This window comes from Rosa chinensis, chromosome 3, assembly GCF_002994745.2.
Source record: "Rosa chinensis cultivar Old Blush chromosome 3, RchiOBHm-V2, whole genome shotgun sequence".
NCBI lineage: Eukaryota > Viridiplantae > Streptophyta > Magnoliopsida > Rosales > Rosaceae > Rosa > Rosa chinensis.
Window position 1 is genome coordinate 630,405 of NC_037090.1, and position 25,654 is coordinate 656,058.

Consider the following 25,654-nt stretch of genomic DNA (forward strand, 5'->3'; position numbering starts at 1 on the left):
GATAACATTTCATGAAATTTTAATAATATGATTTTCTGTTACGCAAACCGAATTAACATTGTTGATGCAATTGGACTACCACTTCCTAAATTTTTCAAATTTCCAACACTTACCTTGTGCACTAGAAAACCGCCACATTTGGGTTTGGCCTTTGCTGCATGATCATCTTCCTCTCTTTTCAGTTGGTCACTTACTCTCAACTGCATCATTCAATTTTGTGGCAGTCCTGTAACCAATGGCTGCCACTATTCCTCTGCTTCAGTTCGTCCGCGCCAAAACCATCCAAACCAACCTCCAAACGAATAGACTACTCAGACCCACAAAGCAGAGAGGTCCAATTCCACTAAAGTAGTAAAGTTTCAACCTTTTGTGTTTTCAATCTTGAGTTTCTTTTGTTTTGGATTCTCTACTTCTTTTTTATCATTTTGGTGGGTTTTGCAGAAAATATTGGTTTCTCGGTCATTACATGCTCTTCCTCTTCAAATGGAAGAGGACCTCATTCAGTGGACACTGATGTGAACAAATCTGGGTATGAGCTATGTGTTTGGTTTCAGCTATGATTGATTTCATTTGCCGAGTAAATTAAACTAGTCCACTGGATTTTGAGCATATTTAAGCTGATGGGATAAGCCTCAAATCTGTTTTAATGTTATTTGTTTTGTGATGGAAATGCTAATATTACGGCCGGCATTGTGAATTTGTGCTAATATACTTGCACTGTTTAATTTTTGTCTTTATTCATAACTCTGGGTTCATTTGAATGTGGTAACTAGTTATCCATGTCCACTGAAGAATGGTTTGTCGAAGTTGGGTGTTCGGAAGGAGATTCTAGACTTTTTATTCAATTGGGTAGATACATATCAACAAGGTCCAAGAATTCCACAGGCAAAAGGATCATTACTAGTGTAGTTCAGAATGAGGCCTTTTTTGTTCCCCTATATAAGCTTTACCACACATATGGGGGAGTTTTCAGGCTGACCCTTGCACCAAAGGTTGGTAGTTTCTAATATGTTTCTTTTAGCCTATTAACTTACTTGATTTTCATGACAAATATGCTACTGGTTTTGTTGAATTGCTTGGTCATTCTCTTTTTGGACTCAACTTTAGATAATCTTTGCTGTAGTCCTTTTTGATAGTATCTGATCCTGCCATTGCCAAACATATATTAAGGGATAATTCAAAGGCTTATTCAAAGGTAAACTAGTTAACTAATCTCCCACCAGATTGCTCTCTCGCTCTCAATTGATTGCTACTTTATTAACAGGGAATTTTGGCTGAAGTTCTAGACTTTGTCATGGGTAAAGGACTCATTCCAGCAGATTATGAAACATGGTGTGTTCGAGAACCTGCTATAGTCCCTGCATTGCATCTGAAGGTATTTTACCTGGCCACTTGTTTTACATGCTTCCTTTTCTTATGGAAAGTAATGAGAGGTCATCTAAACTATTTGTAACTATCTTTTGCTGACCATTAATCTGTAGTATGTAGCAGCTATGATTAAACTCTTCAGACAAGCTACAGTGAGGCTTTGCGAAAAGCTTGATACTGCTGCATCAAATGGGGAAGATGTAGAGATGGAGTCACTTTTCTCTCATTTAACACTGGACATCATTAAGCAATGACACTGGGATAGTACGTTGAGGTATTTTTAATTTTGAATTATTTTCGTTATTTCAGTAGTGAGGCTCTTTCTTTTATACCCTCCACTTCTCATCGTATAATAGTAGATTCTATCTATCTGGAAGTCAATTCCACAGATACACTTAAGATATTCATCATCAGGTCATTTTTATTTTGCATGGCTCGACCTGCAGGCTGTTTACAGATCGAGTCTTGAGAGAAGCAGAAGATCGAGCGCGCGCGCAGTGTTGCACCAATGCCGTACCAGTCTGGGAGCTCGAGATTCCAATATGGAATTAAAGACACTTCACCACGACAGAGGAAGGTGACAAAAGCCCTCAAATTAATCAAGCTGATAGATATGGCTACTAATTAAGCTGATGACGTACGTTTTGCTTTTATTTTTGCTCTTGGTCTGTAGTACGTACTTCTGCAGAGGATGGTAGACGAAGAAGAACTACAGTTTCATGAGGAGTACACGAATGAACAAGATCCTAGTATACATATATTCTCCATTTCCTTTTGGCATCAGGAGAAGATGACTGCCCGTAAGGATGCTAAATGACCATTTTGCCCTTCTATTTTTTGGGAAATTACCGGATGCCACTGTGAGTTTGCCATAAGACACTGGTCGTTCCCTCTCTCTCTGTTTTTGTTTGACGCTGTAAGAAGGGACTGGGTTTGGTTTGGAGAATCCCGTGCTGCTCGAACACCCAGATTTGTGGTTTTGGTGGGTTTGGCTTTAGGACCTTGGTGATTGATTCGAAAGGTTTTTAAGGTATGGCTTTTTGGTTGGTATTGCTATTGTTTGATTGGGTTTTTGGTCTTGAACTGATATCAGTTTTTTTACGTTTTAGAGGTTTAGCTTTGGAATTCGAGTGGAAGGGTATGCTTTTTGTTAGATGGTGGTTGATTTTTGATGAAATTCTAGGCATATGGGGAGCTCCAAACCAATTAGTGTTTGAAACGCAACCAGCAGCAAAGTTTCTTAATGAATTTGATTCGAAAGTTTGGTTCTTCTGAGGAATTTGTATTTGATTCATTGCACATAGAGGTCCATTCATCCCCAAATACAGTGCTTTTCTCCAAAATATCATGCCCATAAACTAAACTAATTATGGTTTTGTTATTGACCTTAAGAAAATCTTTAAAGGGAGTATTATCTGGGAAGTTTTCGGTGCTATTGCTAGCTGTTGTTTATTTGGCAGCGTTATTCTCAAATACAAGAACCAGAATAGGAACAAATTATCTCTAAGGTATCACAAGGATATTCAATCTGAAATTTTGTTATAGTATAGTGGATCTTCTACGAGTAGTAATCATTCTGGGAGTGGGTCAAAATGGGTACTTGACAAAAGTGAATGCAGACAAATCTAGAGCCGTCTAATCTAAATTGTGAGAGTGTGATCTGGATTTCTATAATCAATGGAGTGCTTCTTTTGTCTGCAATCGTGTAAGGAGGATTGAGAGAGCGAGTTTTTGTTTTTTTGTTTTCCCTGTGTTTGATGTCGATTTTTTGGTTTTGATTTGTGAACTTGGATTTGGTTTGGCTTTAGAAAAAAAAGGGAGAAGAAGAGCAATTGGTCTGCGTTTGGTTCGGATATTATTCAGAGATCGAAGGTTTGGAAATTTTTCTTGCTGAGTTTTTCTTTGGCTTGATTAAGGCATGTGGAAATTTTCTTTTGGTTCCTGGTTAGATTAACCTTTGTGTTATATGCAATAGAAGGGACCGTGGTGTTCTGATTTGTGGCTTTGGTGGGTTTGGCTAGAGTGAGGATCGCAGGTTTGGCCATTTTCTTCTACTTTTGTTTTTGTTAGTTGCGTTTTTACTTGTTGTTGGTTTCGAATTGTTATGGTTTTTTATGTTTTAGGGCTTTTGTTTGTCTTCGGATTTGGGATTTGGGTGATTGATTGGAAAAGTTTCAAGCTTTGTTTCTGATGTTTGGTAATTTCAATATTTTCATTGGATGGTGGCTCCCTTGATTTCGTAGAATTACTTTGTCATGTTCAATCAGATTAGTTGGTATTGATTTATTCAATTTGGTTGATTTGTAGATGTAGATTAGCTTTATGATTGTCAATTTGTGATTTTCAAATTGTTATTATAGTAGCCACTTTGGGTATTCTCCAATTGCCTTGATTGAGCTAGAGCTAGAGTCAGAGAAGGGCTTAGTACCTCAATTTGTAAACATTGTTTTTTTACATTTTGATTTCAATTTGGGTCTGAGATTTTATTCTTCTTCTTTCTTGCTGTCTTGCTTTTTTATGTTTTGATTTCAATTTGGGTCTGTGATTTTATTCTTAGTCTTCCTTGCTGTTTTGTTTAGTGTAAAAGCTCTTATTTACTGAGAAAAGAAATTTCAGTCCAAGAATGTCAACAAGTAAGCCTATAGCAGACTGCAGCATGCTATAATGACAATTTCAATATGGGAAACGTATCCAATGTCAACAATTTTGTGATTCCTTTATATATATCTGTGTGTGTGGTTGATGATTCCCTAGGCCTGGGTAATTCAGAGACTAATGAGTGTTTCATATTTTGTGTTTATGAGTTTCTATGTTAGATTGGATCTAATTTTTTTTTTTTTTTTAGTGATTGGGAACAAAAAGAAAAAAAGTGAAATCTTTATTTTGGTATGTTTGATTGCAGAGACAGAGAGACTCTTAATATTGTTGGAGAAGAGGCTTCGAACATTGAAGAGAGGACATCGGTTGATAGCAGGTAATTTTGGATTGCTCACGTATCTGTTCTTTTTTTTTTTTTTTGTCTGATACTAGGTTGTTGTTTTGAAATGCTCCGGGGAATTGCAAGTTTAGTCACCGTGTTGGAAGGAAGAAGAATCGGGTAATTGCTGTTGAAAGATTGACTTTTAAGCTTCATCTCATTTATCATTGGTGTCAGTTATTAATGTGTAATTATTTTTATTTGCAGGTGATTGTTTTGAGCAAGAAACTTGGTTTACTGTTGTGACTAAAAGTTGAGAACTGCTTTGTTTATTTTGATCCTGCAGCACTCAAATCAAGTTGCCTAATTGTGCAGCTGACTCTGTGAGTTAATTTCTCCTAAGTTTCATAGAATTGTGATTTAATTCTAAACCTTGGGGGTTCAAGATATGAAAAATTATCATACTTAATCACACTATTAAAATTTAGAAGTAAAGTTTAAAAAAATTCAAAACTTCCCATACTGTTTTCTTCAAATCCTAATACAAAATCCTTTGTTTATTACTATAATTCACATTACTACTTTCTATCAAAAGAATTTTTAGTCGTTGGTGGCATAATCAAACAAATCATATGAATATGGGAGGGTTCAATTGCTTCAGTTAAGCTTATTTCATGTCATTATGCCATCTTAGTTAATAGAAGTGAGAAGACCAAAAAAATTAAAAAATTGGGGGGGGGGGGGGGGGTATGCCATCTTAGTTAATAGAAGTGAGAATAAACACTCTTTAGACTTGAGTTTATTCTTAACTGTATGCTGACCCCACCTTCAAACTCAATGAAATTGCACAGTGATTTAGTAGCATTAGATAGTGAAGATGCCCCGTAGGCCGATGAGGCATCGTGGACTGGTGATATCGCGTCCTCTGACCTTTTCCCAATTTGCTCGTCAATCAGCCGCTAGGGTTGCCTCGGTTTATACCGCCAAGCGTCAAATGCACATCGCAGAAGTCCTTCAAAAATCACCACCAAACTCCGCAGGCATGATTGTCATCCTAATGACTCCTTTTGGTTTAATATGAATCTTGCCTTGTAATTTTATTCTCTCTGTCTGTTAACTCTTTTTGGGCCTCTCCATGCTTTTCAGGTAATAAAACAGTAAAGAATAAGTTGAAAGCCAAGAATGAACAGTTGGAATCTTCTGAAGAAGAAGAGTTCGATGTAAGCAAATACTTCTGGTGTAACTATTCATTCTCCCTAAAATTACAGTTCTTTGTTAGAATTGCTGAAATTTCGACAGTATTTAGTAATTCTTCATTCATACTTGGATTTTTATGAGATTTTGGTTCTAATCTGTAAAGGGAAATGTTCAAGTAGATTTTGCATTCTTTGATCCAAAAGCCGATGACTTTCATGGAGTGAAGACCTTGCTGCAGACCTACCTTGATGATAAAGAGTGGGATTTGAGTGGTTTTGTAGGCTTAATATTGGAACAGACCACTGTAGGGTCTGTTGTTAAAATAGAGGATGACGAAGATAATGGAATTTTTTCTCTTGTTACCACCCTTAACTTGGGGAGATACAAGGCAAGTAACCTATACTTCTGCATTCCAATAAATCACAGTCACATCTTTCTGCTATATACCTGTAGGTTTGCAAGTTATTGGACTTTTGACGGAACTTCTTTCATTCTGAACAGGACCAGAAATGTATGACAGAGATTAATGAGTTTCTCCTGAAAGTTTCTCAGAAGGATGTAATAGATGACCTGAGATCACTTTTGGGAAAGGAAGCACATAGTGTTGGTCTGTTGGTTTCTCAACGTGTGACAAATTTACCTCCACAGCTCTTGCCACCTCTTTATGACGGCCTCTTTAACGAAGTCTCTTGGGCTACAGAAGATGAGGTTAGAATCACTAGACTGATAATATAGGATTATGAGCTTGTGAAGATACTTCTGGAAATGAATTCCTCTACTTGATTTATATTTGTTGTTTCACTCGCGGCAGCCAACAGAGGAGCTCAAGAATTCTTTTCGATTTAAGTTTTATATAATAATCACTAAATTTTACAGGGTAAGCCATTCAAGCATTTCTCTGCTCTTTGAACTCTCCCTCTCATTCTCTCTCTCTCTATGCCTTCCATTTATTTTGTTTCTTGATGCAAAAATACAGCACAAAACTGCTGACCAGAAAAGGAAGCAGAATGTTAATGAAGAGGCAATAATATACGTAAAGCCAGAAGATGAAATATTTCACAAGGTACTGTTTATTTGATATGAAATATCATTTTTTGTTTTTCACATCATTTACTAATCATATTTTCAAATGTATTTCAGCTCAGCTCCTGGTCCTTTGAATTTTCTTTGAACTCTCCGCAGATTGCACCTCATGAGGCAAGTAGTCATATGGCCGCCTGTCCTGATTTCTCAGTATAGATCTCTAATCCATTATGCTATGAATAGTTCATCTTCAAAGAAATACAGGAGGGAAAAATTTTAATCTCTTCTTGAATTTACTGTTTGATTTGATTCATCTAGTGGACCCACAAACATTGATTGGGAGGTTACACGGAATATTTGTAATACACACACATCACCAGCATTAGTCAAATAGGTAAAGCTTTTACCGGGACAGTTACTCAAGATCATGGCAATACCAAGTTGGACAAAAAATTTCACTTGAATGGCGTCCTCTTTTGCGCTAGTCATATCATTGCCTTTGTGACTATAACAATTCGTGGTGTTTTCATTATTTATTCTGCAGCTAAGAAACTATCAGCAAACGGGGTTAGTCATGGCTGTAAAAGCAGACAAGGTCTCTACATTCCAACAACAGCTGCAATCTTTAATCGAGGAACCTTGATTCTCATTGCAAGGTTGAGCAAACTCTTTTGGTGATTCGCCTCAATTATCATATGTAATAGTCACGTTCGCCATAAGTTGATCCATTGCATCTGTATCTCTGTTTGCAGGTCCCATTTTCCTTTTGCGGGTGCCTGAATAATAGAGAGAGCTAGAGGCAAATGCATATTACAACCTTCACGTGGTGAGGATCTAAGAGCCGTTCATCAACTTCATTTGGTCCCAACTCCCAAATGGTCCCTCCTTCCCTCTTAAGATTCATCGAGAAAGTTAAGTCTCTAATGGGAGGTACAGACAAGTATGGACTATGGAGCAACGTGTCGTGGATCATTATGCTCTCTATTATCTTGGAGATTTTATATGAACCAGTGAGGAAAATAGACAAGCAGGGAATACCATCTGGATGAGAGCAAGGGATTATGAATTTATGCAAAAAGACCAAAGAATAGTACTATCGCAAATTTGGTCTTAAAATTTGTGTGTGGCGGTTAGAACAATAAGTAGGGTTTAGTACCCTTGTTCTTTTAACTCTGACAATTTCTTTGAAATTCCGTAGTCTTTAGTTCTTTATTTATCTCGAATGACCGCCTTTAATCTCCACGGAATTCCACAAAACCCGTGAAAACGCTCAATAACAAGAATCTTTCGTTTCATGTCGCCAATTGCCAAAAAAAAAAAAAAAAAAGAAGATAGAAAAGAACAATGTTGCCGTCGCGTTCGTTGCAATTTAATTGGGCCAGTTACACCTGTTTAATCATTTGGACCAATAAGCACTTTCCTTGATCCAAGATTCCCATCTTCAACCTCATCCTACTGTAATCAGAGGGAATCAACTGACCTGCGTATAACAACTCCAACCATAGAATAAGATAAATGAACCCGTTCCTATCTTACTACCTAGCATCATATATGTGCCTTATAAGTACACGTTGACTGCAGAAACCGAACTGTAGTGATAACCTGTCGTGAAAATGTAGTGACCAAAATTTATAATTGGACTTTACTGGCGGGTATCTAACACTAGGCGGCTTGAAAAAGATACCAAACTTCCAACACACTTGCTGTGAGCGCTAGAAAACCGCCACATTTGGCCTTTAATTTGCTGCATTATCATCTTCCTCGCTATTTCAGTTGGTCACTTATTCTCAGTGTGCCCAACTGAACCCATCAATCTCCTAATTCCTCTGTGGCATTCCTGTAACCAATGGCTGCCACCATTCCTCTGCTTCAGTTCGTCCCCACCAAAACCTTCCAAACCAAGCTCCAAACCAATAGGCTACTCAGACCCACAAAGCAGAGAGGTCTGATTTCACTGAAGTTTCAATCTTTGGGTTCTACCAGTAAAAAAAAAAAAAAAAAGTTTCAATCTTTGAGCTACATTTGGTTTGGATTGATTGGTTTGATTGATCATTTTGTTGGGTTTTGCAGGAAACATTGGTTTCTCAGTGATTACGTGCTCTTCTAATGGAAGAGGGCCTGATTCAGTGAAGAATGAAGTGGAACAGTTGGCTGAAGAGAAAAGGCGAGCTGAGTTGTCTGCTCGGATTTCGTCAGGAGAGTTCACTGTGAATAAATCTGGGTATGAACTGATAATTTAGTTTCAGCTATAATTGATTCAATTTGTTTGAGGAAAATCAATCACTGGATTTCGGACATGCTTGATCATAGCAACTTTAATTGTATAAGCACAAATTTGTTTTAATTGTATTTATTTTTATTTTTTTCTGGTGGTGAAAATGATTGTGGGTGTGCTTAAAGTTGTGTGATAGATGCTATATTAGGGCCAACATTGTTAGTTTGTGTTAATATAGTTGCACTGTTCTAGTTGATCTGTTCATAACTCTGAGTTTCTCTGAATGTGGTAACTAGTTTTCCATCTGAATTGAGGAACGGTTTGTTGAAGTTGGGTGTTCCTAGGGAGGTTCTAGACTTTTTTTTCAATTGGGGAGATACGCAACAACCCTGTCCGAAAATTCCAGAGGCAAAAGGATCAATTAGTGCTGTTCAGAGTGAGGCCTTTTTCATTCCCCTATATGAGCTCTACCTCACATATGGTGGAATTTTCCGGCTGACCTTTGGACCAAAGGTTGGTATTTTGTAGTATGAATGTTTTGGCATATTAATGTTCTCTCAACTTACTGGATTGTCATGACAAAAAGGCCACTGGCTTTGTTGAATTACTTAGTCATTCTCTTTTTGGCCTGAAGTTTTAGTTAATTCTTTTTGCAGTCCTTTTTGATAGTATCTGATCCTGCCATTGCCAAACATATATTAAGAGATAATTCAAAGGCTTATTCAAAGGTAAGCCAATTAACTAATCTCTCTCTTTCAAAAAAAAATTAAAAAAAAAAAAACCAATCTCTCTCAATTGATAGCTACTCTTTTACTTTTTTAACAGGGAATCTTGGCTGAAATTCTAGAATTTGTCATGGGTAAAGGACTCATCCCAGCAGATGGTGAAATATGGCGTGTTCGACGACGTGCTATAGTCCCTGCATTGCATCTGAAGGTAATTACCCACTCGTTGAAACTATTTGTTAATATCTTTTGTTGACCATTTATTATGGACCCTTTTTTGTGTTGATTTCTGTACTTGCTTTGATATGTAGTATGTAACAGCTATGATTAACCTCTTCGGACAAGCTACAGAGAGGCTTTGTCAAAAGCTCGACACTGCTGCAACTGATGGGGAAGATGTAGAGATGGAGTCACTTTTCTCTCGTTTGACACTGGACATCATTGGCAAGGCACTTTTTAATTATGACTTTGATTCATTAACCAATGACACTGGGATAGTTGAGGTATTTCTATAATTCATTTGTTCATAGCTTCAGTAGTTGAGACACTTCTTTTTTACCTTCCAAATATCCTCATTGATTTTCTTTGGGATTTAATTTCACAGAAATACTTCACATATTCATGTCTTTCTAATTTGGCTGGAATAGGCTGTTTACACTGTCTTGAGAGAAGCAGAAGATCGCAGTGTTGCACCAATTCCAGTCTGGGAGATTCCAATATGGAAAGACATTTCACCACGACAGAGAAAGGTGGCAAAAGCCCTCAAATTAATCAATGTTACGTTGGATGATCTAATTGCAATTTGCAAGGTAAGCCATCAAGTGTTGGGCAACACAGAGCTGTATTCCACAATGTTTTTTGCCTTTTCTTCTGTGGATATATTTTCCAATATGTATATGCTTATACAGTATTACATGGCTTCTACATTCCAATAACATAACTAACTCCCAATTCCCAACTTACTATTTTGGATAATAAAGTCATTTGTTGCAACTAATACTAGTTTTTCAAGGAGTGCAAATCCCTTAAAACAGATAAGAATATGGAAACTCAATTTCTTTTGTAGAATTATGAAGTCAAATTGAAATAACTGTATTGACAACTAGATGGCTGCTAAGCTGATGAGATTTTGCTTTATTTTTCTCTTTCTTTGTACATCTGCAGAGGATGGTAGATGAAGAAGAACTACAGTTTCATGAGGAGTACATCAATGAACAAGATCCTAGTATTCTCCATTTCCTTTTGGCATCAGGGGATGATGTAAGTAACTGCAGTTTACCATACATGATTATTACAAGCTCAAATATTAGACGTTTTACACAACTTTTTGTAGGTTTCTAGCAAGCAACTCCGTGATGACTTGATGACAATGCTTATAGCTGGGCATGAAACATCAGCTGCAGTTTTAACATGGACCTTTTTTCTTCTTTCCAAGGTAAACACATTTGAGACTTAGACTCGTAGTAAAGGGAATCATTTCTCACTTTTTTCATCATTAGAACATAGAAATAGATTTTACTTAAGGTGAACTACAACTTGTAAATCCTGAGCAGGGTGTGATTAAGTTACAGCACATGATTATCTTGCAAACCCAAATAAGTAATTCATTTTGTAAAGTAGATTAGAAATTTGAGGACAACAATACATGCCTTGAAACTAGAAGTCATCACGAGTTAACCTTTTGACTTGCAGGAGCCTAGGGTCATGTCAAAGCTCCAAGAGGAGGTACATCATTACTTTCAATAGCTATGTATCTGTCGTTATACCAACACAATCAGTTGGAATCATGAATTCATCGATCTATATGATATGGTGTTTTATTCAAATTATATTACTTTATTTGTTAGGTTGATTTAATTCTAGGGGATAGAATTCCAACCATTGAAGACATGAAAAAACTCAAGTATGCAACTCGAGTGATCAACGAAGTAAGCAGATCAGATTTATCAGAATGAATAAAAATTGAATCTTGTATTAGTTTTGATATTTTGGTTTATCTGTCGCTCTTTTCCTCCTCTGGCAGTCCTTGAGGCTTTACCCACAACCACCTGTGTTAATCCGTCGTTCTCTTGAGGATGACATGCTTGGAGAATACCCGATAAAAAGGTTATGCATAGAAAATCTCTCAGCAATGCTATCTATAGACGTAATTTATATTATCTCTTCTAATCTGTTTCTTTCCAATCCTATGATCTTTTCAAAGGAAAAAAATAAGTTAATAAATTCCTACTTTTCTCTTTTATATTCTGTTTTTTTCTACTGTCTGTGGCTCTGGTGCTTTTCACACCGGGAGTCCTTAGCAATGGAATCCGTCAGATATGGTTCTTTACGTGCATGAAGTGAAGTTCTGTCTATAAAGTGACTAACTTTTTTTAATATAGTGAAGTAACAAAATTGGAAGTAAATAATTCTCAATTGGAAATAGTAGCACAATTTTCTTCCGAAGTGAAAAAAAAAAAAAATTTGGACAATCCAAAGTGAAAATATTTGAACTGATGACTTTGAAGTCTAAATGCTGGCTTTAGTTAAGTCCTGTCCCCTGAATTCTAGAGTGTTTGCATCTAAATAGGATTACTCACTGACCTCTCTTATGAGACTCTGGCAATGAGTTAGATAGTTACTTTCAATATCAGCATGCTCTGCTCCTCCCCCACACACGAGTTAAGACCAACTTTTCAGTATTTGACCCTTTCAATGTTTATTTTGCTTCTGCATAGTGGTATATGAGGTCCTGTCACCACTTCAGTTCTCTAGATCCTACTGCATGATTATCTTCTAGCAAATTTTTACTTCATAGGTTCTTCCTCGATCATATGTTCAAGTAATGGGTGCTCATAGTTTAGTCTGTGTTTCCCAAGTGCCTTTTAACTTATGATGTGAACAGTTTTGTCCATGTATAGATGATTTGATTAAAGCGTGCAATGTGAAAAAAAGAAAAAGAGTATGTTATGCAAGATACTAATGCCTACTGTTACCATTAAATTCTACAGGAATGAGGATATTTTTATTTGTGTCTGGAATCTGCATCGCAGTCCAACACTGTGGGATGACGCAGATAAGTTTAATCCTGAAAGATGGCCATTAGATGGACCCAATCCAAATGAGACGAACCAAAACTTTAGGTATTTTATCTCTCTTATTATTTGGCTACTCAGATTCATGTTACGAAATCTTGTATGGGTGTTTCCTTTAAACCACTAAGTTTTTCTTATGCGACTTTACAACTAATCTGTTTAGTTAATGAAGTTCTGAATGTTATCATCCTTGGTGGAAAATGTTTATTATGAAAAGTGTTGTAATATAGGAAGGTGGCAGATACTATGTGGTAGGCATATAAGCTATTAAGCTTCTCATTGCAGACTTTTCCACACAACAATGTGAAAATTGAAAAGTAAAACTATGGAATATCTGATGGTGTTTGGACTTTGGAGGATGTCACTGAAAGGATTTTGTAACAAAAAGAAAAAGAAAACGAAAACAGCATGCTGCAGAATTGTAAATAAGTGTAGAAGTTAACATCTAAATTCTTAATATCTGTTGTAGTTTGAGAAGTGGGACTTTTCTGTATGCCTTTGCAGCATTCCCATATCATGTACATGTCTCTAGATGGATGTACCGATCTTTTAAAACTACAGTTCTAACAAAACCTATCCATTACTTGGGTAATTACAGCACATTTCGTGGAATTCACTTGTTTTTCACTTTTGGATATATCCCCGTTCTAATATACACATGGGATGTGAGTGTAAGTCAGTAAGCACTTATTAGGGTCACACATAACACTGTCTATGCTATCAATTTCGAGAATTATAATGCATTTTTGTAGTAGTTAGTATGACCTTCTTAATCCTTCTTTTATATTACACAATTAATCACAAGTGGTACGTCACTTTATTGTTTCAGTTACTTACCCTTTGGTGGAGGACCACGGAAATGTGTAGGCGACATGTTTGCCACGTACGAGGTATGAACTTGTGAGAGGTTAACTTCTGTAATTTATAAGTCACAAAACAGATCAGTGAAATGTGTGCATGCTTCTCGATATGACTTTTTACATATTGACAGCTTCTCCTTTACCAAAGAAGAGTATTTGTAACATTTAGTCTGATGATTTACAGAATGTGGTAGCACTTACAATGCTTGTTCGGAGATTTAACTTTCAAATGGCACTTGGTGCTCCTGAGGTAAGTAGCCGTGTGTCATATCTGGCATGTATTATTTGCAGCCTAGCTAGAACTTTTAGAAAAAGGATTCTACCTTGCTATCCTTGATAATGTTAGTCCTAGAAGCTAATTTTAACCTAGCCGAAGATGAACTCTGTTAAAACAGAGGATGCAGCAGAGATCCTATGGGTTGCCAGGAGGATGGCTGCAGAAACTTAAATTTTCATTCGATAACCTTTCTAGTAATTACAGAAGATAAGAATTGACGAGAGTGGTTCTCCGTGCAGGTGAAGATGACTACAGGAGCAACAATTCACACCACAGAAGGATTGAAGATGACAGTCACAAGAAGAATAAAACCTCCCATTGTTCCCACATTGGAGATGCCTTCATTTGAAGTGGATACATCTGTTGGTGTTTCGAAAGGGGATTCTTTAGTTGGTCAAAAAGGTGAGTTTCTTCTTATGCTTGATTAATGTATCAAAAGCTACATATATTTTGTACATGAGCTGAGATTTATGTTACTAGAGAGATAAGCTGTTTGATGATGCCAGGTATATAAAGTAATCTGTAAATTGAAGAGCTATGGCCAGATGAAAGTGCGTAGATGGAATCTCGCCAAAAAGAATGTGGTTGCAAAACTACAAAAGAAATTATGTTTGTAACTTCTATAGAGCAACAGTGACTGTACTTGAGGCCATCTCAAGTTATCAATATAGTTTGATTTCATAGTTGGTAAAATCCCGTGAATAATGAGAGCATAATACAGCAATCTTTGAAATTTGTTAAATTCTTGGCGCCCTACTAAAGCATTTCAAGAGAAGTGTGTGTTACCTGTGCTAACATTTCTAGGGTCAACGACTACAATCCTAGTTCAAATTCTCGGTCTTCATTCAACTTTCGTCAAATTGGGCATGGTCAATTTCTCTCATTCATTGACTAGAGAAGATGATTTTACTGGCATTCTTGTTGTATAAACACTGTCGGTTCAAGTGGGAGAATATATCAGAACTGTTCATCTTCATTACAACAACTTATTCATACTTCTTGTCGAACAGGGAATTGGAATAGATCGATTACTTCTAGTTTAAGCCCAAATCACATTCAATAATTGTGACTTAGGGAGCGTGATCTATTGCCATAATATACAATCGTACATTATATGGATTAATGTTTTCCAAGGTACATTATGATTAGGATTTACCATGGCTAATCGAGGTGCTATTGGTCCTTGACTGTCCATAAAGATATACCCCTAGGTCCCTGCTCTACCAATCACTATGTTAGCTTCATAAGAATGGCACGCACGAGTGGATGCCAGAGAAGATCTACCACGGCTGCTCAAGGTTAGTAAATAAATGTTCATCTCATGTTCTTCATTATGCATGCATATGTAAATTAGTGTGTATCTCTAGCGTGTTCTTTGTTATGACTAATTATGAGTTTCTATATATGTACAGATTCCGATCGGGAAACCGAGCACTGCCGCTGTTGGATTATCTTACTCGTGGTGTTCCTTTTCCTTTTACTGGTGTTTTATTTCGTCGAGAGCATAATCAGAAGCGGGCCACCAGATGACATAAAGATCACTGTAACTGATGCCTCCCTCACCGAGTTCAACATAACCAGCTCCAACAACTACAATCTCGACCTCAACATCACCCTTCGAAATCCCAACAAGGATTTTGGAATCTACTACCGGTACAAGGCTCTAGTCGTCGCAGACTACCGCAAGACGTCTGCTATGGCCAGCATTGCTAACTTTCACCAACCAGCAAAGAATACGACTCTTCTGACGCCGTCGTTTAAACTGCAGCGGGATAATATTACTGGCGATGCAGCTGCGTCAGGGAAAGGGAATTACTACGACATTGTCGTTACCCTCTATCTTCCAAAGAAGTACGTACAAGTCCGTCACCTGGTGGAAGAACGATTGGCTAAGCAGTATACAACTCTACGCATGTGACTTGAAGGTTCCTTTGAACAATGGATCAAAATCAGTCGATGCTTTCAATACTACCCACTGCGCGCCAAATAATGATTACCACCGTTGGTTTTTGGTTTAATCAAGTTCAATCCTAATTGAAGGTTAATTATTTTTTGAGCACTCTTATTTTTTTGTGTTTGTTTTTTCCCATCGGTATGAAGTTTAGTCTCCTCTTTAGTTAATTTTGTTTGTGTTGTAAATGATAATGACTATTCATGCAATAGGTATTGCTTAATGTATGCGATTGACAGACTCGTAATGTATGCGATTGACATACTTGTAATGTGCGATTGATTAGTATAGCTATTATGTATTGCCTTTTGTATACATGATGTAACTCTATATAAACCTCATGGTGAGATGAATACAATACATTTTTATCCAATTCTCTATAACACGTTATCAGCACGATACTCTAAATCAAGCCATAGCCCGAAATTTCTTTCACCAAAAACTGCCACAAGCTCCTAACCCTTGCTAGCCATACCGTGTGTTGCTCCTGCAGCCCTTGAGCACCCGTGTGCCTCCTAATGCCCCTGCAGCATCGTCACACGCCTACTGCCCCTGCAGCACAGCAGCACGCTCGTTCCTGTGCAGATCAGCCTGTTTGCACGCCCCGAAACATCTTGATCGAGACCTCAGATCAAAATCCTTCATTCATCAAAGTTGTTCTTCATTCATCAGCCTGTTTGCACGCCCCGAAACATCTTGATCGAGACCTCAGATCAAAATCCTCCAAATTTCAGCCCTATTTGAGTCGTTTTGAGATCTGTACACCATTCAAATTGGGATCAGAGTTGTTCAGAAGCGAATCTGCTCCGAATTTCAACAAGTAAGTTTTAAAGATTAAAATTCATGCTTTCTTGTCTTTTAAATTCCTTTATTTTCTGCAGGATTTTCAATACATAAACATGGATTCGATTATTTAATAAAGCGAAATTATGGGGATTCACGCTTAAAGAACTAAGAGTGTTCGTATGAACTAAGAATGTTCATAATGCTCGGACTAAAAGCATCCGTAAACATTAAATTGTGACCATATTAAAACATTATTATTTGGTATAATCCAAAAGAGATTCTTAGAAATTGTTTTCTTGGTAGCATAGCTCGGAAATCTTATTATTTTAGTTTTCGTTTAAGTTTAGCTCTGAAACTAATATATCTTCTTTTCTTATTGTTTGGACCCAAAATAAACATTTTGGCCTGACAAGGCACGTGTTGGAGAAATTGAGCCAATATCAGTGGCTCAAGCTATATATTGTCGACAAGCTTGAAATATATATTTAGAGGCTAAATAAAGCCTACTATGGAAGTATGAAAATTGGACTTTAGCACATTTTCCTACTTCGGCTAGGAGAAACCGAGCTAGACAAGGAAGGAGGGGTGGCAGACTAACCAAATGAAATCGAAATGAGCTGAAATTTCCAGATTCATTCTAGACATCCTAAGGATCATTTCTTATGAAGAGTGCCAGAGCTAGATTTTAGTGGAAAGCCTTCAAACAATCAGTCCAATTTTCTGCATAAGCAAAACTGGAAAACTGGACCTGTAAGAGGTCCAGCAGCATTTCCGGCCCAACCACATGGAAGAAAGCTCTGAAAATTTGTCACAATGATCTACACTCATTTTGGATCATTTGATATGAAGAAGTCAAAAGCCCATTTTGATTTCTTGGTAGAGATATAGTTGCAGCAAAAAAGGAGCAGAAAGCGCTCTCACCTAACAAATCCATTAGTGTTTAAGTGCTTAAACCTAACATTCCATTAGTGTTTAAGTGCTTAAACCTAACATTCCATTAGTGTTTTAAGTGCTCAAACCTAACCCATCATGATTTGTTTAAAGGCCAAATAGTGTTGCTTGTTAGCCTATATATAGAGGCTAAGAGAACAAAGAAAATCAACCAATTCATTCAACAACAAACATCTCTAAGATGATCTAAGTTCTCTCTAGAGCAACCTCTTTAAGAGAAACTCCTCTCATTCTCTTTCTCTTATCGGTGATCACACTCTAAGTCCTAGTCTTCTTAGAAGCCGACTTTCAGTGCCACCAAACCCTCTGTCAACGTGCTTCGATCCTAGTCTCCTCGGGAGTCGATTGTAGTACCACGACAAAAAAACACCAACACATTCACAACATCAAAACATCTCTAAGATGATCTAAGTTCTCTCTAGAGCAAACCTCTCTAAGAGCAACTCCTCTCCTTCTCTTTCTCTTACCGGTGATCACACTTTTAGTCCTAGTCTTCCCAGAAGCCGACTTTCAGTGCCACCAAATGCTCTGTCAACGTACTTCGGTCCTAGTCTCCTCGGGAGCCGACGGTAGTACCGCGACCACAACGGTTACAGAACCAGCCAAGCAAGGGTAACGCCCTAGCAACCCAGCCAAGCTAAAGTCACGCTTTAGCAAGTTCTCCTCATTTCCCAGTGGTTCTCGCTCTGCTCGATCTACAACATCGAGTATCGATTTGGTGACGCAAGAAGATCAGCAAAAGTCCTCGCCACGAGGCACAAAGAATCCCACGACGAGGTTGGTGCTCTCCTCGTCCACAACTTGAAAGAAGTCAGGTCAAGGGACACCCCCGACGACCGCACCCGAACGGTGTTGGCACGCCCGCGCAGAAAATAGACTGTTGACCAGCTGCAACAAAATTGGAGCCAAACACTTATTTTCAGGATGTCGAATGAACCTAGACTCGACTTTCCCATGCTTGACTCAACATGCTCGGATTACCACAGTTGGGTAACTGATGTTGAGAACCACCTCACTTCAAGGGGAATATTACCCATAATCCAGGCACCTAACCCGGATCGTGTGTTCGTGCGAACATCTACAAAACATGCTCAAGCAGTTATCTTAATGCGACGCCATATGGACAAGGCACTCAGATTGGAGTATATGTCGATCAAGGATGTAAGAGAGCTATGGGTAGCGCTAGAAGAGCGCTTTGGCAATGTCCACGATTCCCTCTTCCCTGACTTGAAGCTTCAATGGAACAATCTGCGCTTTGCTGATTTCAAGTCTGTTGCTGAACATAATTCAGAAGCTCTTCGCCTACAGTCCATGTTGAGGTTTTGTGGACAACCTGTCACAGAGCAAGAGCTAATTGAGAAAACTCTCTCCACCTTCCCCGTTTCAGCCATTGTGGTATCAAAGCAATACGGCACTGAAGTCAATGCTAGATGGATCACGAGGTTTCATCAGCTTATCAATCTCATATCTGTAGTTGAGAAACATGATAACATACTCGTGAGGAATTATAATTCAAGGCCCATTAGAACTAAGAGCGTTCATGAGGCGAATTATAATGCACCCAAAAGAGGGCACAAGGAGCGGAACCCTAATAATAAGGGATATGAGGGACGTATGGGTCCATATAACCACCTTAACAAGGAAGGAAACCGCAGGTTTGGTGCGAATACACATGGTGGCAATGCCACACGTGGGAGATGTGGTGGTGGTGGTGGCGTCATGGCTCATGGTGGAAGCGCCATGGGTCGTGGTGGTGGCGCCAACCCTCCTAGGAAACGCCCACAACGTGCACCTCAATTAAAGAGAGGCAACCACAATGACATGTGTCATCGATGTGGATCAAGTGAGTATTGGTTCAAGCAATGCAAGGTAAGTGAGCAACTAGCTCAGGATACAGGGCATACAGGGACCTGAGGGAGCAAGAAGTGTACCTTGCAAAAGAAGAAGAAGAAAATGGTGGAGACATCCATCTCACCATAGAGGACTTCAAAGCTGAAGATGAAGTGCATAAGGATACTGCAGACTTTGATTAGAATAGTCCTTTTATTTTCCAAGAATTTTTTTAATGGCAATATGCCTTAGTCAATAAATGACAATTGTATTAAACTCTTTCTTATGTGGTGCACCCAATGATATATGATGTCTCGGAAAGTCATTGAGATTAATGGTACTTAAGAGAGCCTCACTCCACCAACATCTCTCTCTACTTTCCTGGTCATATTCGATTGGACTGCAATGTGTCTTATTTTGATTTTATTTTAGATTAGACTTTTTGGGACCTTTGATGTAATCATTGGCTATCTTTATTAATAAAGTATCGTATTATTATTCGATGTCATTGACATGTTTTAATTCCGAACTTTATTATTTTTCAATATGTTTCCTGGAGAGTTGGAATGCCTTATTGATAGTGGCACAACACATACTATATTACGACATAGGCAACTATTTCTATGGATGTCACCTAGTCGATCTTCTGTGACTACGATGGCTAGACCATCAAAATTGATTCATGGTCGAGGACCAGCTGAATTTATGTTGCCAAATGGCACAAGTATTAATGTCACCGAAGATCTATATGCTCCTAGGGCTGGAAGGACCCTATTGAGTTTTAAAGATATAAGAGTCAATGGTTTTCATGTGGAAACACATTGTGAGAATGGACAATAGTTCCTTTGCATCACCTCTAATAACTACGGACATAAACGAGTATTAGAGAAACTTATGTGTCGCTCTAGTGGGTTGTATGCAACCACTATTCGAATTATTGAATCCAACCATGTCATGAGAGATGACTTATGGGATTCTGACATATATAGGTTTTGGCATAACCGTTTGGGACACCCAGGTCGTGATATGATGATCCATATATTAAAAACTTCACACGGACATCCATTTTTCAAAACGAAAAGAAGTCATAACTAAAATTCAATCCAAGGTAGGGCTGGCGCCCCTACCCCTGCGGCTCAAAAGTGGTATTGACGCCACCAATACCTCCTTGGTTCCTTTTTCTACTTCTAAAGTCAATTGTGACTTCGTGGCTCAACCGGATACTTCCCTGGTTGCTTTTAAAGGCCATCTTTTGTTTTGCAAAGCTTGCTCTTTAGCAAAATTAGGATCGAGACCATCCTATGCAAAGGACACTAAAGAAAATGTTCCATTCTTACAAAGAATCCAAGGTGATATTTGTGGACCTATTCAACCAACTTGCGGACCATTTAGATATTTTATGGTGTTGGTTGATGCATCGACACGATGGTTATATGTCATGCTATTGTCCACATGAAACGCTGCATTTGCTAAACTCCTAGCACAAATCATTAAATTAAGGGCTCACCACCCTGATCATCTCATTAAGTCAATTCGTCCTGACAATGCTAGAGAGTTTACATCAAAAACGTTTGATGACTATTGTATGTCCATTGGGATTGAGGTTGAACACCATGTTCCTCATGTTCACCCCAAAATGGTCTCGCAGAAGCTGCCATTAAAAGACTTCAAATGGTCGCTAGAGCATTGATTATGCGCACCAATCTCCCAGTTTCTGCTTGGGGCTATGTTCATTCGTCTGAGGCCTAATGCCACTCAACCATTTTCTGCGTCCCAAATGGTTACTGGATATGATCCTAATGTCTCACACTTACGCATATTTTGGTGTACAGTTTATGTGCCAATTGCGCCGCCACAGCGTACCAAAATGAGTCATCAAAGACGATTAGGCATTTATGTTGGATATGACTCTCCAACCATTATCTGCTACTTAGAACCCTTGACAGACGATCTATTTACCGCTAGATTTGCGGATTGTCACTTTGATGAGACAGTCTTCCCGTCGTTAGGGGGAGATAGGTACAATAATGTTCAACAGGAATGACAGGAATTGTCGTGGTCTGTCCCCACTTTGTCTTATCTTGATTCCCGAACCGCACAGTCCGAAATTGAAGTGCGGAGAATTCTCGATCTTCATAACGTAGCAGACCCTATGCTTGATGCGTTTTCTGATATCGTTAAAGTGGCAAGATCACATATACCTGCTGCAAACGTGCCTGCAAGGATTGATGTCCCTAAAAATCATAGACATGGCGCCACCCCTAGGGGTATTGGGCATGGTGCCTCCACCACTAATGGTGATGGCAATGTAGCTCAGGCCGGGCTCCCAGCAAGGAAACGTGGGAGGCCCAAAGGTTCGATGGATTCTCGCCCGAGAAAGAAAGCGAGTTTGGCACAGAAAGATTCATTAATCATCGACATAAATAACCCGTCTCATGAAGATATTCCGGATTATGCTTATGTCCAAGAGACATCATTGGGGGACTCTCCAATGTTAGAACCAATTCCAGATAATAGGGAGATCTCCATGAATTACACTTAGGGCTGGCAAATCTCCCGAACCAAACCGTACCAACGTCATCCGAGCCGAGCCAAGTGAATTGGTAGCCGAAAACTTGGTAACCAAAGTCTTGATACGGTACAACCGTACCGACTCCACATACACGGTACGGTAATGGTTTCAATTTTCACATATACATGGTATACCGTACCGTACCGAATACATGTATCATACTCATATTTTTTTAATTTTTTATTCTTCGGTCTTCTTCTTTTGGACTCTTCTTCTCTCTTCTCTTTCTTCTTTCTTCTTTCTTCTTTTTCTTTCTTTCCCCGTCTCTTCTGTCTCTCTTCTTATCTTCTTCTTTTTAGTTTTTTATTCTTCTCTCTTCTTTTTGGACGACTCTTCTCTCTTCTCTCTTCTCTCTTCTCTCTTCTCTTTCTTCTTTCTTCTTTCTTCTTTCTTCTTTCTTCTTTCTTCTTTCTTCTTTCTTCTTTCTTCTTTTTCTTTCTTTTCCCGTCTCTTTTGTCTCTTCTTCTTCTTCTTTGCCATCCCTTCTGATTCTTATCTTTTTCTTCTTGACAAATAGCAACTTGTAAAGTGCTTCTTTCACCTCAGTCTCTCTCTCGAATCCAAGCTCATCAGCCCTCAAACTTTGTTGATGTCACTCCCGCTGTCGTCTGACTGGCTCTGGCCGTGGCGACAATGGTAGATGGGAGGAGGAAGGAGAGTTTAGGGGCGCTGAGGGGTGGGGTTTCGGATCTTGCAGACCTAGAGGGGTTGGGATTTGGAACTTGGTTGCTGGTTTGGGGTCAGAGGAGATTGAAACGGATCTCGACCTTCAGTTTGGGGGAGTCGGGGCGATCTGGGCGGTGGTGGAGGGATGGCAGTGGAGTCGGCGCAATCTGGGTGGTGGTGGAGGGATGGCAGTGGTGGTGGTGGTGTCGGGTTGAGGTTGACTCTACAAGATCTGGGCTTGCCTTGCCTAGCAGGCTCAATTCTTGGGCGCTGGCCAGATCGTGGCCCAATCTTAAACTCAGTTGGAGGCCCAACCAACCGATACCGAGAAGTTGGTAACCGAAGTCTTGGTACCGGTAATGGTACTTCATTTTGTGTACCAATAAGCTCTGGTACGATAGGTGGTTTTAGACTTGAAGGCCCGATACCGTACCGAACCCAGCCCTATTTACACTAGTGTACATGAGACGTTGAATCGAGATTCTATTATTCTTGATGGTGTGTTTGCATATTGTATTGCTCAAGGAATTATAGAACAGGATGATATTGAACCTCGCTCCGTAGAAGAATGTCAACGAAGAGCAGACTGGCCTAAATGGAAAGATGCGATCCAGGTTGAATTGGATTCACTAACAAAGAGACATGTATTTGGGCCTATAACGCTGACAACCCCAAGTATAAAGCTTGTTGACCATAAATGGGTCTTTGTTAGAAAGCGTAATGAGAAAAATGAGGTTGTTGGATACAAAGTCGGCCTTGTGGCGCAAGGTTTCTCACAACACTCTGGAATCGACTACGATGAGACATATTCTCCTGTAATAGACGTTATAATGTTCCATTACCTTGTCAGTTTGGCAGTCAGCATGTACTAAAAAATTATTAAGGCGCTTTAATGAAGATAAAGCAAAACCTGTGAGTACTCCCATGATCGGTCGTAGTCTTCAGCCTGAAAAAGATCAGTTTCATCCAAGGGATAAGGACGAAGACTTATTAGAAGCTGAAGTGCCCTATCTAAGTGCAATAGGCTCATTATTGTACTTAACTCAATGCACAAGACCGGACATCTCATTTGCAGTGAACTTGTTAGCTTGACACAGTTCTGCTCCAACACGTCGCCATTGGATTGGCATAAAGACAATTTTTCGATACTTGAGAGGTACGATTGATATGGGCCTGTTCTATCCCTACAAAGAGAAAAGAAATAACGGAAGTGTGGGATCAGACTCCACAAGGAAAAATGCCACCTTCCGTGCTCCTCCTCCCTTCCATCAAAATGACAACGATGTCTTGATGGATTTTGCTGATGCAGGTATCTCTCTGACCCTCACAAAGGTCGCTCCCAAACGGGTTATATATTTACCATGGGAAGCACTGCAATATCTTGGAGGTCTACAAAGAAGACCCTTGTTGCTACTTCCTCAAATCATACAGAGATTATTGCTCTACATGAAGCCGTGCAAGAATGCATATGGCTAAGGTCTGTAGTTAGACACATTCGAGGAACTTGTGGTTTGAAGTCTACCACAGATGAACGTACATGCATTTATGAAGAAAATGCAGCTTGTATTGAGCAAATGAAATTAGGTTTCATCAAGGGCGACAACACCAAGCATATATCGCCTAAGTTCTTTTACAATCAGTAACAACAAACACTTCTAAATATTGAAGTGAATCAAATCCGTTCAGAGGATAATGTAGCGGACTTGTTTACCAAGTCGTTACCTAAATCCACCTTCGAGAAACATATGAAGAGCATCAGATTAAGAAAGTTATCTGAACTCCCATAATTGTAGAAATCTGGGGGAGACCTTGACATCAGGGGGGCTATGATGTCTACATGTTCGATCTCAAAGAGTGAAGGACGTGTTGTGCTTTTTTTGCCCTTCGACTAGGGTTATTTTTGTCCCACAGGGTTTTTGTTACCTGGCAAAGTTTTTAGTGAGGTAACGATCAAAACGTCATCACCAAGTTTGAGCGGCACAAGGGGAGTGTGGAAGGATGTCGCTACTCCACATTCACACGTGTTGTGCTCTTTTTTCTCTTTCGACCAAGGTTGTTTTTTCCCACAAGGTTTTTATTACTTGTCAAGGTTTTTGACAAGGCAACTTAGAAGCGCATAGCAAAGGCAACACTATTGACATGAAATATCCAAGGGGGAGTGTTGTGAATGATAATGACTATTCATGCAATATGTATTGCTTAATGTATGCGATTGACAGACTCGTAATGTATGCGATTGACATACTTGTAATGTGCGATTGATTGGTATAGTTATTATGTATTACCTTTTGTATACATGATGTAACCCTATATAAACCTCATGGTGAGATGAATACAATACATTTTTATCCAATTCTCTACAACAGTTTGGAAGAAAAAGAAAAAAATTTCGGATTTTGTATTGCAGACATAATAGTCATTCTCGATCTTTATTTAAACCTAGCTAGAAATGCATTATTTTATATATATATATATATATATTTTTTTTTTTTCAATCTGTACCTCCCAAGTTTTTGGCCAAACTATACGTGTATATCATTATATGTGATAACTCTAGATCAGTGCTTTCAGATTGTAACAAATTATATATATATATATATATATATATATAAGTAAACCCCAAAAAACCATTATGTAACTGTATCAATAAAAGAGAATACTATTGTTTGGAGAATTTATGATGCATTATTCTTGTTAAACAGCGACAAGCGTGGCCTGTGGTCCACCATTGTACATATACTGTCCCAACTTAACCACCCGATAAGTGTTGGGTTTTAATCACAAAAGGTCTCGGTACAATTGGGTGAGATCCACCCACTTATAAGTTATATTTTATTTGTCACTTTTCCAATGTGGGATCTTTCCTCTCCAACAATTCTTACATCTTTGGAGGTTTTTGAATTCTGGATGAGAGAACCAGAGATGGATCCGTATCACCCTCCGGTCTCTATATCTTTGTAACTTCAATCTCGGCTACACCCCCGGTCTCTCTATCGTACCTGGAATTGCTTCTTTCTTTTTTTCCAATTTCCAATCTTCATGCAATTCACAAGTATCTCTGAGTTTATGGCCGGTCGCTTTAAACATTTTATATAGTTTTTAAGTTTGTAAACATGTTCTCCAGCTTCGAATATTCCATTAGATTTGAAATGTGTCGCATGCTTTAAGAAATTAAGTTTTAGACATATGATTGTTTTTGACTTTTTTCTTATTCTTGACCATGACCTCAACAGTCAACACAA

General features: G+C 38.7%; 4 protein-coding genes across 9 annotated transcripts; all 4 read left to right on the forward strand.

The window, feature by feature from the left end:
• Positions 1-235: 235 nt before the first annotated feature.
• On the forward strand, positions 236-1,622 carry LOC112192418 (protein LUTEIN DEFICIENT 5, chloroplastic-like). The gene is made up of 6 exons (XM_040516407.1): positions 236-332; positions 442-529; positions 854-992; positions 1,124-1,195; positions 1,265-1,375; positions 1,482-1,622. The coding sequence occupies exons 1-6, from the start codon at positions 236-238 to the stop codon at positions 1,620-1,622; spliced, it is 648 nt and encodes a 215-aa protein (XP_040372341.1).
• A 631-nt stretch (positions 1,623-2,253) lies between these two features.
• On the forward strand, positions 2,254-7,721 carry LOC112195027 (protein BCCIP homolog). Of its 6 annotated transcripts, XM_024335320.2 has the most exons (16): positions 2,291-2,398; positions 2,478-2,506; positions 3,177-3,240; positions 3,344-3,403; positions 4,271-4,342; positions 4,438-4,465; positions 4,553-4,668; positions 5,137-5,325; positions 5,432-5,505; positions 5,646-5,870; positions 5,984-6,190; positions 6,294-6,359; positions 6,459-6,545; positions 6,623-6,679; positions 7,050-7,161; positions 7,258-7,721. In XM_024335320.2, exons 8-15 carry the CDS (start codon positions 5,163-5,165, stop codon positions 7,146-7,148), a joined length of 978 nt encoding a protein of 325 aa, XP_024191088.1. In that variant the 5' UTR covers positions 2,291-2,398; positions 2,478-2,506; positions 3,177-3,240; positions 3,344-3,403; positions 4,271-4,342; positions 4,438-4,465; positions 4,553-4,668; positions 5,137-5,162; the 3' UTR covers positions 7,149-7,161; positions 7,258-7,721. The 6 variants fall into 6 exon arrangements, with proteins under 6 accessions (XP_024191086.1, XP_024191097.1, XP_040372411.1 ...); XM_024335318.2 differs by lacking the exon at positions 2,478-2,506 and having other exon boundaries at positions 2,254-2,398; XM_024335329.2 differs by lacking the exons at positions 2,478-2,506; positions 4,438-4,465 and having other exon boundaries at positions 2,254-2,398; positions 4,632-4,668.
• Positions 7,722-8,124: 403 nt separating this feature from the next.
• On the forward strand, positions 8,125-14,398 carry LOC112195310 (protein LUTEIN DEFICIENT 5, chloroplastic). Its single transcript, XM_024335722.2, has 17 exons — positions 8,125-8,448; positions 8,576-8,726; positions 9,017-9,233; positions 9,377-9,448; positions 9,546-9,656; positions 9,757-9,948; positions 10,093-10,254; positions 10,610-10,705; positions 10,779-10,880; positions 11,138-11,170; positions 11,293-11,373; positions 11,469-11,551; positions 12,436-12,567; positions 13,349-13,409; positions 13,564-13,629; positions 13,896-14,058; positions 14,163-14,398. Exons 1-17 carry the CDS (start codon positions 8,352-8,354, stop codon positions 14,168-14,170), a joined length of 1,827 nt encoding a protein of 608 aa, XP_024191490.1. The 5' UTR covers positions 8,125-8,351; the 3' UTR covers positions 14,171-14,398.
• Positions 14,399-14,543: 145 nt separating this feature from the next.
• On the forward strand, positions 14,544-15,876 carry LOC112195311 (NDR1/HIN1-like protein 3). Its single transcript, XM_024335723.2, has 2 exons — positions 14,544-14,954; positions 15,069-15,876. Exons 1-2 carry the CDS (start codon positions 14,906-14,908, stop codon positions 15,572-15,574), a joined length of 555 nt encoding a protein of 184 aa, XP_024191491.1. The 5' UTR covers positions 14,544-14,905; the 3' UTR covers positions 15,575-15,876.
• Positions 15,877-25,654: the final 9,778 nt, after the last annotated feature.

What these genes read in the sequence shown, in the direction of transcription:
- LOC112192418 (XM_040516407.1), top strand. Translation starts at nt 236, where the DNA reads ATGGCTGCCACTATTCCTCTGCTTCAGTTCGTCCGCGCCAAAACCATC. An exon ending in ATTCAAAGGCTTATTCAAAG is followed by an intron (nt 1,196 to 1,264) that starts GTAAACTAGTTA and finishes CTTTATTAACAG; the next exon opens with GGAATTTTGGCTGAAGTTCT. An exon ending in TCCCTGCATTGCATCTGAAG is followed by an intron (nt 1,376 to 1,481) that starts GTATTTTACCTG and finishes ATTAATCTGTAG; the next exon opens with TATGTAGCAGCTATGATTAA.
- LOC112195027 (XM_024335318.2), top strand. Translation starts at nt 5,163, where the DNA reads ATGCCCCGTAGGCCGATGAGGCATCGTGGACTGGTGATATCGCGTCCT. An exon ending in TAATCACTAAATTTTACAGG is followed by an intron (nt 6,360 to 6,458) that starts GTAAGCCATTCA and finishes GCAAAAATACAG; the next exon opens with CACAAAACTGCTGACCAGAA. An exon ending in CGCAGATTGCACCTCATGAG is followed by an intron (nt 6,680 to 7,049) that starts GCAAGTAGTCAT and finishes TTTATTCTGCAG; the next exon opens with CTAAGAAACTATCAGCAAAC.
- LOC112195310 (XM_024335722.2), top strand. Translation starts at nt 8,352, where the DNA reads ATGGCTGCCACCATTCCTCTGCTTCAGTTCGTCCCCACCAAAACCTTC. An exon ending in ATGACACTGGGATAGTTGAG is followed by an intron (nt 9,949 to 10,092) that starts GTATTTCTATAA and finishes TGGCTGGAATAG; the next exon opens with GCTGTTTACACTGTCTTGAG. An exon ending in GAGACGAACCAAAACTTTAG is followed by an intron (nt 12,568 to 13,348) that starts GTATTTTATCTC and finishes TTATTGTTTCAG; the next exon opens with TTACTTACCCTTTGGTGGAG.
- LOC112195311 (XM_024335723.2), top strand. Translation starts at nt 14,906, where the DNA reads ATGGCACGCACGAGTGGATGCCAGAGAAGATCTACCACGGCTGCTCAA. An exon ending in ATCTACCACGGCTGCTCAAG is followed by an intron (nt 14,955 to 15,068) that starts GTTAGTAAATAA and finishes ATATATGTACAG; the next exon opens with ATTCCGATCGGGAAACCGAG.